Source organism: Corylus avellana, chromosome 4 (assembly GCF_965113065.1).
Source record: "Corylus avellana chromosome 4, dhCorAvel1.hap1.2, whole genome shotgun sequence".
NCBI classification, from domain to species: Eukaryota; Viridiplantae; Streptophyta; class Magnoliopsida; order Fagales; family Betulaceae; genus Corylus; species Corylus avellana.
The window spans coordinates 1428218-1446399 of record NC_142493.1 but is presented as its reverse complement, the minus strand read 5'-3'; the positions used below and the strand labels follow the sequence as shown (position 1 = coordinate 1446399).

At 36.0% G+C, this 18182-nt stretch overlaps 3 protein-coding genes and 1 pseudogene across 3 annotated transcripts; 2 read left to right on the top strand and 2 right to left on the bottom strand.

Moving 5' to 3' along the window:
* Positions 1 to 3111: 3111 nt before the first annotated feature.
* LOC148586101 (G-type lectin S-receptor-like serine/threonine-protein kinase LECRK3) lies at positions 3112 to 5607 on the top strand (annotated as a pseudogene).
* A 1255-nt stretch (positions 5608 to 6862) lies between these two features.
* Positions 6863 to 9187, bottom strand: LOC148586100 (uncharacterized). Its single transcript, XM_088516040.1, has 3 exons — positions 9095 to 9187; positions 7937 to 8216; positions 6863 to 7145 (listed from the first exon to the last, which is right to left on the bottom strand). Exon 2 carries the CDS (start codon positions 8205 to 8207, stop codon positions 7974 to 7976), a length of 234 nt encoding a protein of 77 aa, XP_088372166.1. The 5' UTR covers positions 8208 to 8216; positions 9095 to 9187; the 3' UTR covers positions 6863 to 7145; positions 7937 to 7973.
* A 1281-nt stretch (positions 9188 to 10468) lies between these two features.
* Positions 10469 to 13581, bottom strand: LOC132178609 (elongation factor 1-gamma). Its single transcript, XM_059591072.2, has 8 exons — positions 13478 to 13581; positions 13289 to 13333; positions 12823 to 12972; positions 12659 to 12719; positions 12376 to 12428; positions 12178 to 12279; positions 11402 to 11906; positions 10469 to 11050 (listed from the first exon to the last, which is right to left on the bottom strand). The coding sequence occupies exons 2-8, from the start codon at positions 13295 to 13297 to the stop codon at positions 10671 to 10673; spliced, it is 1260 nt and encodes a 419-aa protein (XP_059447055.1). The 5' UTR covers positions 13298 to 13333; positions 13478 to 13581; the 3' UTR covers positions 10469 to 10670.
* A 1233-nt stretch (positions 13582 to 14814) lies between these two features.
* On the top strand, positions 14815 to 17972 carry RAB11C (RAB GTPase 11C). The gene is made up of 2 exons (XM_059589779.2): positions 14815 to 15125; positions 17188 to 17972. The coding sequence occupies exons 1-2, from the start codon at positions 14961 to 14963 to the stop codon at positions 17668 to 17670; spliced, it is 648 nt and encodes a 215-aa protein (XP_059445762.1). The 5' UTR covers positions 14815 to 14960; the 3' UTR covers positions 17671 to 17972.
* Positions 17973 to 18182: the final 210 nt, after the last annotated feature.

Genomic DNA, 18182 nt, shown 5'->3' with positions numbered 1-18182 from the left:
TGCTACTACAACACGGTATAAGAGCTTAGGGTTTAACCATTTTCTTTGCTCGCTCCTCCCTGCTTCTTCCCCTTTTATTTTTCATTTTCTCTTTCATGTTTTGTGTCATTCTTGGTACTAATAGAAGACAACTAAGTAATTGGCTTAATGCTTGTGTATGGATGACCCAATCTATGACCTTGTGGGAGGATGATTGAGAGCTAAAGATATTATTATGGGCACTTTTGTTATGGTACCACTAAAGTTAGGGTTAAGTGTTTAATCCCTATTCTATTTAAGCATAATATTGTACTATGATAATTAGTTTTTGATGAATAAAAAAACAATTGATTGGTGTCGTCTTCATCTTTTTTATTTCTCTCTTACTTCTCTTCTCAACTTCGGTGTCTTCAAACTTTCTTCTCATGTATACACCACATTGCCTAGAGTCACCAATTTGGAGGAAAGCTGTCATTTTATAAATTATGGTGGGTGCTTTTACCTTCAATGAGGCTGATTTATTATTTATTCATGGTTTGGTCAGTGACAATAAAGAAGGCCAAAACTCTCACTGATTCAATCTATTAATCAAACTTCTATTTTTAGAGCATGTAATTCTTATGATCATTTTGGAAGAATCACAAATTTGTTAATCCTATTAAAATGTATATGAGAATTATTTACTCTGTTACTAATTGATATCTGCATGTACAATTACGATACATAATCACAACTTGTTAAACCCCCATTTTCGTAATAGATTGTCACAGCTTGGGTTAGCAATGACTAATTTAAATTTCTATTCTTTGGAAGAGCAAAACTTTGTGATGGAATTGGGCTATTAGGAGCAAAATTGTATTGAAATGAAGAAGCATGCCATTATTTGCAATCCTGTTACCAACAATTGACTAAAAGGGTTATAAACAAATCGAGGTGAGTCAAGCATTAAAGATGTTTATTTAAATTTGATTTGCATGGCTGATCAAGATCTAATAATTGGTAATCCTTTCTCTCATGAACATGTAAATGTCCCACAATTTCAAATGTTATAAGTTACTTTTTTATTTCCTTCGAAACTTTCTTTGTTGGTGTGGCAATGCTAATAAGTAATTCGATTTTTTACTTTTTTTTGAACAAGTTTATATTAGCACTGACAAGTCAGCAAAGTGGAATACTTGTGGGATGAAAATGTAGTTTGTTGGCAATTTGATCTTTTATAATTTTGTTTTAATCAATTTGAATTTTTTTTTTCTCTTTCATCGAGGTATGCATAGATAGACAGAACAATCCCATTGACAACAATACAAAAGTATATAGATTAAGTTAGGGTAAATATATTATAAGTCCTTGAGTCAATGCGCCAAAACTGAAAACTTCCTAAACTTTTTTTTTTTTTTTTCCTCAATTTTTTATTCCATCGGTCAATCGAAAAGGTAAATTAACCCCTACCATTACATTTTTCCCCAAAGGTTTAACACCCGTCCGTCCCAAACTAAATGCATCGTTTTGCCACGTCAGCATATTAATTTAATTTAAAAATTAAATCTAAAAAAAAATAAAAATTAAAGGGGTGGCCAAAATGCCCCTTAACCCCATGGGGGTGAGGGTGGCTTGCGGCCACCCACGAAGGAGTTAGGGGTGATCGGAAGCTTTCTGACCAACCCTAACCCATTCGGGGGTGGCCGTAAGCCACCCCCTACCCTTGTGGGGTGGCTTGCGGCCACCCCCATGGGGTTCTGGCCAACCCTAACCCCCTGGGGGTGGCTTGTAGCCACCCCTAACTCCTTTAGAAGGCCACCCCTTCAATTTTTTTATTTTTATTTTATTTTGTTTAGATTTAATTTTTCAATTAAATTAATATACTAACATGGCAAAATTGTGTGTTTAGTTTGGGACTGACATGAGTTAAACCTTTGAGGGAAAATGTAATGGTAAGGGTTAATTTTCTTTTTCAATTGACCGAGTGAGTAAAAATTCGAAAAAAAAAAAAAAAAAAAAGTATTTTGGATAATTTCAATTTTGGCGCGTTGACTCAGGGATTTATAATATCTTTACCCATTAAATTAATCAAATTAAAATGATAGAAAATCAACACAAAATCAGAAACACCGATTTTTAACACACTTAGTTTAAAATTCAATTCTGTTTTTTTTTTTTTTTTTTTTTTTTTTTTTTAAGTAGAGAACAAGCAAAAACCAACAAAACAAGGAAAGTCATCAAGATTTATGTATCAAGGTGATTTCTTTTTCAAAGTCAAAATTTGAGATTCTCACATATAAAAATGACTTTACATATTGAAATGGTCCAAACTTGGAAGTTATGTTTTGGATATCATACTTCTTCTCAGGGGGCATTCTGGGGTGGGCAAATGGCAAATGCTCTTCAAGGTAGAAAACTTGGCATAAGACAATAAAACCAAAGACATATTACATATAGGCATAGAAAAGTCAAAAGGCATGCTCTAGAATATTGCAGATTAATGGATGGTAAAGTACATTATTCAGAGAAAAATAAAATCAAATCAAATTTAGCCCTTAAGTTTATATGCAATTTGAATTTAATCCTTGAGTTTGTAATTTTGAGAATTAGGTTCTTATATATATATATATATATATATATATATATATATATATATTTTGGTTACAAATATGTTTCTCTGTCAACTTATCGTCAAATTGATTAATGGTGAGTCATGTCATACCAATCAATTAGAGCCACATTACCTAATGTGTCAACTGTACATATTACGTCGCATATTTACTTGCGGTTGATCCTCTCTGTAAAGTGTAGTCTCCCCTTACGAAGGGTCATAGTCACATTGCGTCAATTGATTGATCTAAAATGATTGTTAATTGATCGTAGAATGACCTATAAAGAACTTGGTTGTCAAAATTATAAACCCAAAAGATTAAATTGAATTTGCATAATAACTAAGGACTAAATTTGAATTTTTCCTTATTAGTTAGACCTTTTCTAGCAAATCAAATTTGGGTTTACTCAAATATCCGAAAAGCTCAACACAGGTTTCTTAGAAATTTCAATCACTAGTTTTTTAAAAACCTGACAAACAATTCAATATATAAATACTGTTCTGGGTTCTTTTCTCAATCATAAACCCACAGCATTCATGCAATGACTTCTCCAACTAGTCTTCATTTTTGTTCTCTCTTGCTTCTACTTCTACTTCTACTTCTTCTTCCTCTCCTTCCCACTGTTTTCAGCTTCACCAAAGACGACTGTCATATAAGGCTGACATCTCCCGTACTTGTACAGGAAAAATCTCCGGCATCATGGCCGTCGCGTTCAGGTGAATTTGCCTTGGGATTCCGTCCTGTTTCTGGGAGTCGAAACTTCTTGCTTGCTGTCTGGTTTGATAAAATAAAAGATCAAACAATAGTTTGGTCTGCAAATGGCAATAAACCAGCACCCCCATCGTCTCAATTTAAGCTGACAAGCAATATTGGTGAGTTTGTGCTCGATGATCCTCAAGGCAACACGTTATGGAAGCCTAAAACGAATGGAAGCAAAGCCACTTGTGCAGCTATGCTGGACAAAGGGAACTTTGTCATTCTAGACGAGAATTATAGTCCCATATGGGAGAGCTTCAAAGAGCCCACTGACACAATTTTGCCAGGCCAGATTCTGGATATGCCTAGCACCCTCAGGTCTCGACAGTCCGAGACAGATTATGCCGATGGGGGCTTCGAGCTCTGTTTGCAGGGGGACGGCAATCTGGCGCCCTATCTTGTATCTGAAAAATATCGTGGCGCTTATTGGGCTAACATGACAATGAACTGGAAATCACAGTTGGTGTTTGATGAGGCCGGCCAAATTTACATCAAAGATTCGAACACATCTGCCACCTACATCCTTACCAGCGAAGACCAAGGTTCAAGCCAAATGTATTACCATATTGCCAGACTCGATCAAAATGGAGTTTTCAAATTATACAAACACCCCAGAAATGAGAACAAGGCAGGTGATGGAAGCTGCAGTTTATCCTGGAGTGTCGTGCAAGAGATTCCTGATGATATTTGTACGACAGCCGTCAATAATGCTAATAGCGTTGGGTGGTGTGGGTATAACACCATTTGTGAGAAAATCAGTAGAGGCCCGGCATTTTGCCGCTATCCTGATAGATTCTCTTTTCTGAACCCATCTGATCCCTCGAAAGGCTGCAAACCAGATTTTCCTCTGCCCAGCTGCCAGCCTAATGGATGGGAAGCAGAGAAAGAGCAAGTAGATTTTATAGAACTTCACAACATCGACTGGCCGCTCTCTGATTACGATCTTCATGAAGGCCATGGGGTTGACAGGGCGAGGTGTCAACAACTATGCCTCGATGATTGCTTCTGTTCAGCAGCCATGCATGAAGAAAAAGGTGGGCTTTGTTGGAGTAAGAAGTTTCCAATGTCCAATGGAAGAAGCAGCCCAAATATCACCAAAATAGTTCTCCTCAAGGTACCTAAAGGTAGTAGTGTTACAAAAAAGAAAGACAAGTAGACTCTTGTGCTTGTCTTGGCACTACTCCTTGGCAGCTCCACTTTCCTCAATATCGTCCTCTTGGTAGCTATTTCTGCAGCTCTTTTCTACTTGTACCGTATAAAGCTGAATTGGGCAAGAAATGCAACCACATCTGCCACAAACATGAGAAGCTATACATATGAAGAGCTTGCTAAAGCAACTGGTGGGTTCAAGCAAACATTGGGTAGAGGAGCTTTCGGAACGGTTTATAAAGGGGTCGTTGCATTGGATCCGAAGAGATTTGTCGCAATCAAGAAGTTAGAAAAAGTTGTAGGCGAAGGGGAGAAGGAGTTCAAAACAGAGGTGAGCGAGATATGCCAGACCCACCACAAGAATTTAGTCCGCTTGCTTGGCTATTGTGATGAGGGGGAGCATCGGCTTCTGGTGTACGAGTACATGAGCAATGGCTCTCTAGCTAGCTTTCTTTTTGGGATATCCAGGCCTCATTGGAACCAAAGAGTGCAGATTGCTTTTGGAATTGCAAGAGGTCTGATGTACTTGCATGAAGAGTGCAGCACCCAGATCATCCACTGTGACATAAAGCCTCAAAACATACTCTTGGATGAGTATTTTACTCCTAGGATTTCTGATTTTGGATTGGAAAAGCTTCTATTGGCCGACCAAACTAGAACACATACACAAAGAAGAGGGACTATTGGGTACTTTGCACCAGAATGGTTCAGTAAAGCATCCATTTCGGTTAAGGTTGATGTTTACAGCTTTGGTGTGATGTTGCTTGAGATCATTTGCTGCAAGTCTAGTGTATCATTTGCAATGGGAGACGAAGAGGAGGCATTGATAGATTGGGCTTATGACTGCTACATTGAAAAAAGACTAGAAAAGTTGGTGGAAAACGATGAGGAGGCAAGGAATGACATGAAGAGGCTAGAGAGGCTAGTTATTGTGGCAATTTGGTGCATTCAAGTTAAGACCCACGATGAAAAAGGTTACACACATGCTTGAGGGGGTGGTTGATGTTCATGTGCCCCCACCCCCTTCATTGTATACTTCTCCTCCGCCCATAATTACTGACATTTGAGTTTTTGTGCCCCATAGCTGATACGTGACAACTTGTTATAGATACAACATTCTTGGTTTGTAGTTGTTTTAGAAGAATTTGTTAGGGTTTATGGGTATTCTGGTTATTGTAATATTTTTTAAAACTTATATAATAAGATTTGTGAGGTTGGCTACGGTAAATGAATGTAAGCCTCCTCTTTTCTTTCCATGCAAACACTACTACAACATGATTTTAGAGTTTTAAGGTTTAACCCTTTCCCTGCTCGCTCTTCCATGCTTTTTTCCCCTTTATTTATCATTTTCTCTCTCATGTTTTGTGTCATTCTTGGTATTGATCGAAGACGACTAAGTAATCGGCTTAATGCTTGTGTATGGACGTTGGGGCCTAAAGATGACCACTATGACCTTGTGGTTGGGTGATTGAGAGCTAAAGATATTATTATGGGCACTTTTGTTATTTTCTGTATTTTTATTTGTTTTGTTATTTTATTTTTTAGACTCGTTATGTTAATTTTTCTGAATTTGAGCTTTATGTTATTTTAGTAGCCCACGTATCACTAAAGTTAGGGTTAGTGTTTAATCCCTCCTAGTCTATTTAAGCATAATATTGAAATGTGATAATTAGTTTTAATTAACAAAGAAACAATTGAATGTTGTCGTCTTCTTCTTTTTTATTTCTTACTTCTCTTCTCAACTTCTCTCTCTTCAAACTTTCTTCTCAATTGCTTGTTGTCCTGCACCAAATATATATACATATATAGACAAATTTCGTCTTCTAAATTTAGTCATTCTGTCCATTTGATTGGAGATGTTAGGACAAATTTTTCCTTCAAATTGGATTAAAAGAAATTTTTCGAACTTAGCTTATTAAATTGACATATGTCCTTAGAACATGTAATTTTCATATGTACGCCAGAGTCACCAATTTGGAGGAAAACTGTCATTTTATAAATTATAAATAGAATTGCTGATGTGGCAAGCAAAGTCGCCACATTGCACACCACATCACTTTTTAAGTTCTTACTCTCTTTCTCCCCTCCACCCCCAGTAGCCTCCTTCGGTCCCTTCTCCAAAAAAGGGCTCCACCGCTCCCCCATTCTCTCCTCTCACCAATCTGCCCAAAAATGACTTGTTTTCCAGAGCTACACCAAGAACCCAAATGAGACCAACCTTGATGTCTCAGAAACATGTCAATGAGATCCAACCTCCCCAGTGGGAACATAAATGTAATCATAGAATTCCAAGATAACATGTCTTTAATTGGCATGCCACATGTGTCCATACTCTTTCACCCAACATCTGGAACAAGGCCACCATTAAAAATGGCTACATTCATCACAAAAAGGAAAAACATTGTAACAACTTTATGAATAATTTGAGGTTATTTTTACAACCTTTTGACTAAGACCTCCAAGCATTTCTTACAAAACCGTATTACCTCTCTTATCTAACACAGACAGAAGTCTTGTACAAAAAAAATAACAATCAATTACATAGATCATCACAAATATTACAATTATGACAGAAATGATTCTCTCACCTCATGGCTCATAGGAAGCTATCACATCCCAATCCTGGCTACTGAAGGAGCAAGTATTCCTTATAGTGAAAGCATTTTAAGCCTGCCCAAAAATCCCAATAGAAATGATTTTGTCAACAATTATTAAGATGATCAATGAAAGACCAGATTACAACGTAAAATGCAACTAATAAAATTGAAAATCAGAAATTGTGGAACCAAGATCTCTAAAAACTTGAATGACAACACCTACATAGTACTGCTAAAAGTAAGAACAACAAAACTCAGTAGCACAAGCTCGTGAAAGAAACAAACAACTCCAAGAGAGGCCAACATCAATGACGATAATGTATCTAATTTTGTATCTCAACAAGTACAAAACAAAAAAAAGGTTTGCGATGAGTCCCATTAACCATAAAGCTTCAACATGTCTAGAGGGGACAAGAGGGAAATTGTACTGCTAAAAGAGTAACACACAAGATTTACAGACATAGAGAAAAATAAAAGCAGCGTGCCAGTTGCCTCTACTGTTACGTTCCTTAGAAACAGAACGTGTAGCGGTTTTCTGCACAGGGAAAATACCAGGATCGTTCTTCCTCTTGTTTCTTATTTTCAAAATATTAAGAAAGAACAACTCTAGCAGGAGGATTTTTGAGGAATCCTAAGCCTCCTTCCTTAGAGCAATTTGAGGAGCTCCAACCTCTTAATCAAACATAAAGTTTGGAAGAACAAGGTGATCAATGAATTTTGTTGATAGCCAACAGTATTTAAAGACAAAGCTTACAATGAAAAGAGACCCACTTGTAGTTACCTTCTAAGATAACCATAAATCTACCCCCACAATAACAAAAGCCTGTCTTTATGCCAACAGTAAAGTATAGATGGGAGAAGTACCTCAACTATAATGAAGTTAAAATTGTAAGGTATAAGGTCAATCCCGAAGACCAAGTTCAAGTTCAAGCTCGTCATCCTGTTCAAACAACTTCAGAAGACGTGCATACTGCTCTTCTCTCTTCTTCTTCCGCCACAACTTGAAGAGGAAGAAAGAGACCAGCCCAAGGACCACGAGCACAAGGATTACAATGAGTACAATAGATCCAGTGTTGCTACTGGAAGTAGCATGAGTATCAGTCTTTGTACCATCTTTAAGTATTCGGTGAGTCATCAGAAAACCCTGAAAAAACCCAACCAAAAAAAAAAAAAAAAACCAATCAGCAGTTGCTGAAGACAAAGATTCATCAGCTTTTAAGTTCAGTATCATTAAAACACCAATGAAGACCACATAAAAAAAAAAAAATTCAATGTTCATTGCATATATGCACTGATTTTGCTGGGGGAGAAAATTTCTACGGCAAAGATAATGCCTGAAATAGAGTCTGTCAACATAGCCATAGGTCACCATTAATAAGCTCATATCCTAAACTCCATCATGGAGTTACTATAGAAAATCTAGAGGATCCTATTCCTTTATTTACACCATCAAAATATTAACCGCACACACAATGTAGAATTGAATACTTTCAATGCCAATGATCCCACATGTCTTGATTTTGCGGCAATCAAAATAAGCGAATCGCGAAGAATTAAAACAAAATACAAGCCTTTGTAACTCTTTTTCAGCTGTAAAAGAAATCCCAATTTGGCTACTTTTAACGCTACAATAGCAGTACAACCCAAAAGACAACTTCCTTTTTGTTTAAACCACAAATTTGAAATTACAATTAAACACACAAAAAAAAAAAAAAAAAAATCCAATTTTTGCATGAACAAAACTGAAATAATAAAAAAAATAAAATAAAAATTGAGGTGGGTTTGTATTATTTGTTAATGCAAGAAACATAAAGAAAAAGGTTTTGAAGCACATTTATTTTGTTGGAATAAAGCATGAAAAATCTTGAAATTGAAAACGAATTTACAACGGGGATGTGAATCAGAGACAAATATAAACAAGATTAATCATGGTTTTTATCTCAAATTATATGATCAAAGATTTTCAATCAAGTTTTGCTAAAAAGAAAGGAAAAAGAAGGGTTAGAGATCTGAGAGACGAACCTGAAACGAATTGTTGGAGAAAGCGAGGCGAACAATGAACGCAAAACGCAACGATTATGCGTTTTGAAATTTCATTCTCTCTTGGTATTTCTCGGCAACTACGCTACGCTGCCGTTTTTAAAGATTAAAAATTGATTACTTTTTCTTTTTTTGTAACAAACATTTTTTGGGTTTTTTTTATTCTCTTTTTCGAATACTTATTTTCTTTTCTTTTTTTAGCAAAATGCAAGAAAAAAAGGTTATTTATTTATTTTTATTTTTTTATAATATTATTTTTTACAATCATTTATTTACGCTCATGTTACCAATGTCACACCGAACTTACTATACCGTACTTGTTTTAAATGAGTAATGTTAGGAATCATCTTTTTATCTTTTTAAAAAATTGATATAACTTTTAAAATTATATTAAATTTTGATTTAATGATAATTTTAAAAGTCAAGCAGTACTCGTTTTAAATAGCTTATCGTGTCAAATACTAATATATAAAAAGTTACTTAAAACATGTTACATTAGCTCATGTATGTAATAAATAAGTGCAAATATTATTATTATTATTATTATTATTATTATTATTTTTGTGAATTATTTTGTTTGAGACGACCTTATTTTTTTATTTTTTATTTTTTAAAGAAGATAGAGGGATAAAGCTTTCCTCTAAATAACTTCTGCCATTATGCTATACATGTGAAAATCTGCTTTTCCTTTTTATATTTTTATTTTTTTATTTTATTTTAAAAAAAAAAAAATTATTTTTTAATATAATTGTCCCATTCGTATTAATTTGCACACCTTATTGATTTTTGTATGGGAAGTAAGGGGCAAGAAAATAGTTTGGTACCAATTTACTGTCCTTACATTATTGTCTTTTATCATATTCTTTGACATGGCCAATCAACCATTGAATCAGCCTCCATTAAAAATAAATAAAAAAAGAATTAGAGGCAGCATCTGAAGCTAGGATCAGAATCAAAGACCTGGAGCTAAGCCCCACCTTAAATTCCGATGCTGGCAAATATGCAAATTTTAAAGTGTCAATTATTGCAAGTACTATCATAGGACCAACACATATTGGAGTTTCAATCTGAACAAGTATTTGAAGCAGATAGCACTAAACTGCATTCTTTTTGCAATGTCTGCATTTGAATCCCAGCATTATAATCTCCCACCATAAAAATGCTGCCTCTTGTGCTAGAAGCTCAGTTCACTTTAAGATTACAAGGAGACCAATATATGATGCATATTGGACCCATAAACATTTTTGTGCAACTTGAGTTTAAACAGTAAATCAACAACACCCATTACTCAAAAAAGGAGGCCAACTTCAAACTCCTTTTGGTTCAATATTTGCATACTATCGACACACAAGCAAATATCTAATGCAAAAAGATTCTATTATATAGGCGTCTAAATCATACCCGACATAAACAAGCAGAAACAAGACTATAAATGATACCGGGTCACTCAAGAACAAAAAGGCTAGGGTTCAGTCTGTTAAAACAAGCACAAAGAAAAAACTCTACCACAAAAAGGAGACAATAAAAACACAACTTTTTAGCCAGGAATTGGGGCCATTCACTTGAAGCACTTGGCATCCAAAAGAGGCTCTCCCTCGAAAGGCTCATGATCTTCAATCATTTGATTGACACGCTCCTTTTGGGCTTCATCTGAAAGATCCACCTTCTTCCAGTCATAAAGCTCCATGTCATAGCACTCATCAATCACAAACTGTGGTACTTCTTGCCCACGGAAAAGCCACAGCCCCTGCACCTTGAATGGTGGGTTGGAACCGATCACTAGCATCTTTCCGAAAGCGTATTTGCGAGCTAGATCCATCCTCTGAAGAAATCCACCGACCTTGTTCAGTGTAACAAAGGAAACAGTGTTCTCATCATTGTACTTGTAATCACAGAACCAGAGAGAGTATCCCTCAGGATCATACATGTCCCAGAACCCTGCGAAAAAACATGAAACAATGATGAAGAGGAACTTAATCACAGTGCAAATGACATTTCATATAGAGAAATGGACCAATTAATAATGGTATTCAAGGTCATAAAACCAAAAGCATCCACAAGGTGTTTGAACTGGGTGCAGATAACCTAACAATTTCTATAACCCAGTCATTTTATTTCATGCATAAACATAATCCAAGCGTAAATATGAACCATTAAATTAACCTTAACAAAAGATAACTCCACAGGAAATACAACATAACCATTCATTTGAATCACCGAGTTTTTTAGAAAATTGACAGATGCTATCTTCAGAGGATGGCGAAAATAGTCAAAAGAAGAGGTTATTACCTTTAATAGCAACCTCACGGAAGTTGGTTTTGGTGTTTGAGTACAGCCTCTTCCATTCATCAAGTATCATCTTACTTGGGGGCAGCAGGTCAAGAGGGTTTTTAGCTTTGGGCTTTGGAGCCGCCTCTTCCTCGTCAGCTTCTGGTTTGGGCTTTGCTGGCTCCTCCTTTTTCGCTTCTTGCTTGGGCTTTGGTTTAGCAGATTCTTTTGGCTGAGAAGGCTTCTTTGCAGCTGCAACAGGTGGAACAGACTCAGTCTGCTTCACCTCACCCACGATCTTCTTGAAATTTGGTTGATTAACCAAGGTCCAGAAGTATCTCTCAACATGAGGGAACTCAGAGGTAAAGCTCTTAGTCATTCCGTGGCTGAACCCAGTGTATAAGTTGCATGTCAGAATGATATCAGCCAGGGTCACAGAATGCCCAACCAGGTATGTGTTTGAAGCAAGATGAGTGTTTAGAGCACCCAGTGCTCTCTTCAACGCAGAAATTGCAGCTTCCTCGGCCTTCAAGCAAAAACAAATTGCAAAAAAAAAAACGGATGGAGCATTATATGATAGGACTATTAATATTTTAATTGTTTTCTCTTGTATACTTCCTGTGTACGTGGTGTCCCACGCTTTTAATGATATTTTGATTACTTGTTCAAAAAATTGATAGGATTATGAACACTTTGATTTTTCAGGCAGAACACACAGACACATATATGTGCGCCTGTCAACCTGATGTTACATCAAGGAGAATAAAATCAAGAGAGAAGAAGAAATAATGACATACCGGAGGAAGGTATACACCACGTCCCATTCTTGGTCTAAGCCAATTCCCAATATTAGCATCAATTTCCAACGACGCAAAATCGATCCATTGCTCTGTATGAGCCTGAAAATGCAAGCACCCAAAATGAGCATAATTCACACACACAATCAGAGAGTCAGAGAGAGACAGGGAGAGCAACAGTAGCAACAGGGGTCTCACATAATCAATAAGGGAAGAACCATATAGAGGACTGTCAGCCTTCAGGCGAGCAACTGCAGCAACAAATAAAAAGTCCATAAGTTCCAATATAACAAAGTATCAACCTTCACAAAAACCCAGAATTAATGGACGGGGAAGGAAAATCTATAGTTTTTTTTTATGAATAATAATTTATTGAAGAAGAAAAGCTCGCATGCACAGTATACAAGAGAAGCAACCACCTCGATTGGAAGAAGCGAAATTAGGAACAATCTAAAAGGGAAAGGAAAATCTATAGTATTACCATAACGTGCTATAGCATTGCTCTCGAAGACCGGACCATCGGGTGTTTCCAACACAGGAACCTGGAAAACAACAGATTTAATGATGATAGAAACTTCAGTCAAACTAAATACTAAGTAGCAGATATGAACTACCATAAATACCACAACAAAGAAGAATGAATACCTTCCCAATAGGGTTCATCTTGAGGAATTCGGGAGTCTTATTAGAGACACCCATCTCGAAGTTTGGGGCCAGCTCCACTTTCACACCGGTGTACTCTGCAGCAATGAGTGCCTTGTAAGCATTTTTGTTCTTGCTCCCGGCATGCAGGATCTGCAACGTAGATCAGACAGACCTATCAGAAAAGGAAGATCACTCGAGCCATGCGATTCAGAATCAATAGTGATGGATTAGTGGATTCAAAGGGGTTCATGCAGTTGCAATGCAATTATTCAGGAACCCAAAACAATATTTCCAATTCCAATTCCAATAAGCAAAAATCAAGCAAAATTTGAAACCAATCAAACTTTTTTTCTGATCACTGGATAGCAATTAAGAATTTTATTTTCACACTGTTTCTCGGCAACCAAACACATCTCTAACTGCTACAACACCCAGAAATGAATACAGATTCAAAATTTGAACTTACCAGAGCCATGGCTTCACGGAAAAACGTTTCGCTCCGATCTGAGATCTGACCACAATAACAAAAGCAAAAACAAATCAATCAACAAAATTCAGTGCACAAAGCGACAGTTTCGATTCAACAAAAACCAGTTTCAGAAGCCGAACAAGTGTTTGAAAAAAGCGACAAAAAAAAACAAGAAAAGAGACATACGAGAAAGCGTTCTTCCGAGAGAAGCTGTGAGGGATAGAAGGAGCGATAGATAAAGGGAATCAAAAGTAGGGTTTTTCTAGGGAGCGAAAAAGCTTAAGAACTTGAAGCCCACAACTTCTGTGGGCTACAATCAGTTCATTCGATAAGCCATAGAGCCCATAGCAGCCTTACATGCATACACTCTTAGATCTAATTAGTCCAGAGATATGAGTATAACATTATATATTTTAATTTAACTCAATTTATCTAATTAAATGAGATATACTACTTTAACTCTAATTTACTAATTTTATATTGGGTCGTGAGTCATGTCAAAAATTAATAGTCTTTATATTACATGTCAGATGCACATCGTGTTGAGACATGAATAAGATTATATATGTCAAATCTAACTCGATTCATTTAATTAAACCGGTCAAACCCCTCGACTCTTGCTAATTTTGTGTTTTTTTTTTTTCTTTTAATCTTTTGACTGTGATTTGACATAAAAGTAAAAGTAGTTTCATGTGTTTTGTAAGTGATTTGTGTTTTGAATTGTTTGTTAATAAATTTTTTTTTTCTTTATAAAAAGCAAAAAATATCTTAAAAAAGTGTTGTCAAACGAGTCATATTTTTATCGGACATTGTGGTGCAGAGTGATGATATACATCACTTCGGGGCGTGCATGACGTGTTTAATTTTTTTGTTTTATAATTAAAATATTATAATATTTTAAAATATTAAATCACACGACGTCTGTGTGATGTTTATCATCACTCATGTTGTGCATATACATGATGATGATTTTCTATTATTGAGTTGGTCAAATTTCACAAAAATTCGAACAACTTAGTATCTCGGAATCGTAATTCTTATATACACCAAAATAAAATATAGATGGTAAAATAGATATTCCATCCATTTTCATTTTAATTAAAATAAATAGAATAGAATTTTCATTTTAGGAGGGAAGTATAATAATTGAAAATGTTATAAATTATATTTTTATCCTACTTTATTAATATGGCACCGTCAATTAACTCTAGTTAAAAGAATAAAATAAAAAATTAGCGATACCACATTAATAAATATAGTATATAATATTACAACATTCCCAAGTTTGATTAATGAGTAATGCTAAATCTCATGACTATCCCCCGATATTGACTTTTCCGGATTAGTATTGATTTTTTTAAAAAAATTAACTTAATTGGAATTGCAAGTTTTAGATTAAACATGGTATATATATAATTTATATGGATTAATTCATAAAAATCCCAAGTAATAGTCAGGGACATTTTAGTCAGATAGACCATATTTTTCCGACACATAATAGAGTTCGACTAGTTCCTTCCGCTTGCACTTCTGCTGCTGCTGCTTCGTCTTCTTCTTCTTCAGAGACCGATTCCTTGGGAAGTCTCTGTAATTTTATTTCACTTTTTATTGTTTATTAAGTCTATTTTGAAGATTTTATATTTTCTTACAAAGAAAAAAAAAGAAAAAGATGGCGAGGAGACCGGACGAGGAATACGATTACTTGTTCAAGGTGGTACTAATCGGCGATTCTGGCGTAGGGAAATCGAACCTCCTCTCCCGATTCACTCGCAACGAGTTCTGCTTGGAGTCCAAGTCCACCATTGGCGTCGAATTTGCCACACGTACTCTCCAGGTTCACTCTCTCTTGCTCTCTCCTGTGCGCACGCTCTTTATGGCTACTTATATACAAATATATTTGTAATTTGGATCTGGGTTTGCTTGAATTTTGAATTTTGAATTTTTCAATAAAACTATGGCAGATCTGCTTTGGTGAGTGGTTTTTGGGTACTGGGTTCATTGGGTTTTTCTCAATTTTTGATTTGAGTCGCTTTTTGGGATTTGGGTTTTGGTAGAAATGGAATCTGAGGCCTTGAAAGTTTTGTTCTTGATTTGAGAGATTATGAAAACGGGTTATTAAATGCTACGGAACCTTAATTTCGTTGCCAGTATATATGTGTGCATATGTATATACATTCTATATTCGGGTGTATGCACACCTCTACACATAGTTATCAACTCTTAAGGTTGGGGTTTTTCAAGGGAATATTGATACGATGACCTTGCAAAATGATTATATCCTGTACTATAACAAAGCATTTGAAATAATTTATTGTGGTTTCATAGCATCTGACTTCATTTGTTTCTTCGTGTTATTTTGAGTGATTATTCCTTGGTGTGTCCTTTGTGTGTGTGTTAGGTTCAAATCTAACTTTTTCAAGTTACACCACTCAACTACCCTACGTTGGATTCATATTTTGTCGATCTCACTATGAGATAACATGTTTTCTCCATGTTTATCGTGCACGCTAAATTTTATATCACCCGAATGTCATTTTACTACCCAAGTCATAAATACATGCATTTAGAATATTTTGGAAACATAACAAACTAAAATTGTGAGCAATTTATGTATGAGAATGTTCTTAATCTCCAATCATCTTGATATTTGATGAGCACGATGGGAATGGGGGAAGAGGCTTCCTAAAACTGAACAATTGCTACATTTTTGATTGACCATCATCTTACACATTTATGAAAAGACGATTGTTACTGCAGTAAACTGACTAATTGTATTTCCATGTTGTTTTGATATTACCCCTTTGTGTATTATTTCAACATCCCCATCTTTTGACACAAAAAGTGGTAGAGACCATGTAACTGTTGAAGAAGTTTGAACTTCCATCTATACTTAATAACAATCATCAAACAAGCTGCAACTTCAACTTTCATTTTGATGTTGATCTGAATGTCTATAGAGTTCCTTGGAAATCTAAGGCGGTGATTTAGGCAAATCGTCAATACGTGTTGCCCCCAATTATATAATATATTGCCTTATTTTAGTTTGTTTATTTGTTCCCTGGCTAAGTTAATTTGGAGACAAATTTTCATTGTCATGAGGGAATCCTTTATCTAGCAGCTTAGACTTTTGTAGGACTTTTTTTTAGTAACTTGTTATGGAGCATCTAATTGCATGTCCATATTCCCTGCCAAGGATTGGCTTGATAGAAGATGATAATCATTGTTAAAAGGTAAGGGAAAAAAGAAGCAATGTGCAGGGTAGGAAGCAGTTTTCTTAGAGAGATAGTCCTCCACTTCTTGCACCTTTTTTCCCTCTTGTAACCATTTCCTGTTATTGAGAGACACCTGTATTAGTAACATACACATTTTTGCTAATTGTCTTTGAACCAAATGGCATCTCCTTCCCTAGAAACATGCGGTGGAGGGTCACGGACATAATCCCGTAGCAGTGTATGAAGAATGACACAGATGGTGGTATTTACTGGAGTGCCTGAACAATGTTTTCAGAAGAGATGGAAAATTTCATCCCTGCTTGGTAACAATGTCGCACTTTTTTTTACACATGATTCTTGCGTCATAACTTTAATAATATCACTTTTTTTTCCAAAAAAAAAAAAAATTGAACTTATCAAAAATAACATCACTCATCAACGTTCCTTAGTTGAAGCTTATTTTTGTGTCTGCTTGCCACAGTATGGGTACATTCAGTCAGCAGCCTTTGTTTTTAACCTGATATCTTGGTGCCTGCATTATGCCCTACATGTTCAGTTGGTACTTGTGAACAATGATATACAAAGAATTTTATGTTGATTAATCCTGAGCAGAGAAGCTATTTGTTGAAAACCTACCAGCTTTAATGGTTTGTTCTTACACAAAGAATTTGCCTTTTTCCGCAGGTTGAGGGAAGAACTGTGAAAGCTCAAATATGGGATACAGCAGGACAGGAGCGATACCGAGCAATAACAAGTGCCTACTATAGGGGTGCTCTTGGAGCACTTCTAGTGTATGACGTTACGAAACCGACGACATTTGAAAATGTGAGCCGGTGGCTGAAGGAGCTAAGGGACCATGCAGATTCCAACATTGTCATCATGCTCATCGGCAACAAGACTGATCTGAAGCATCTCCGAGCAGTTGCGACGGAGGATGCCCAGAATTATGCTGAAAAAGAAGGCCTTTCATTCATTGAAACATCTGCTCTTGAAGCAACAAATGTTGAGAAGGCCTTCCAGACAATTCTTGGAGAGATATACCGGATAATTAGTAAGAAGTCACTTTCTTCAGAGGAGCCAGCACCGGCCAACATCAAAGAAGGGAAGACTATTGTTGTTGGGGGATCGGAGGCCAATACCAAGAAGCCTTGCTGCTCTTCATCCTGAGGATGACCATGATTTTTCCCCATCTTGTGGGTTGTTGTTTCAATTCTTTTCCTTTTCTTGTTTAGCTTTGAAAATATATTTGAACTATGTTTTGCGTTGTAATCAGGATTGATAATGATTTCTTTCTGCGTGCTCTTTATCAGATGTAATACAGTTTGTGTTTTTGCGTGTATTATACTCTTATTCTTTTGGAGGACTTTTTAAGTTCACATGTTCTATGAGAACTTGTGGAGTGCGGATTTACATCCGTGCAATAAGACTGTCCTATAATGAATCCTTTATGTTCACATGTTTTATGAGAACTTGTGGACTGCGGATTTAAAACGACTCTTTATGTCCTTTGGCATTGCAATTGATTCTTTATGTTCACATGTTCTATAAGAACTTGTGGAGATTTAAATCCGTGCAATAAGAATGTTCTATTGTACTGCAATGGACTCCTTAGGTTCACATGTTCTATAAAAAACTTGGTGGATGCAGATTTATATCTCGTGGAATAAAACTGTCCTATT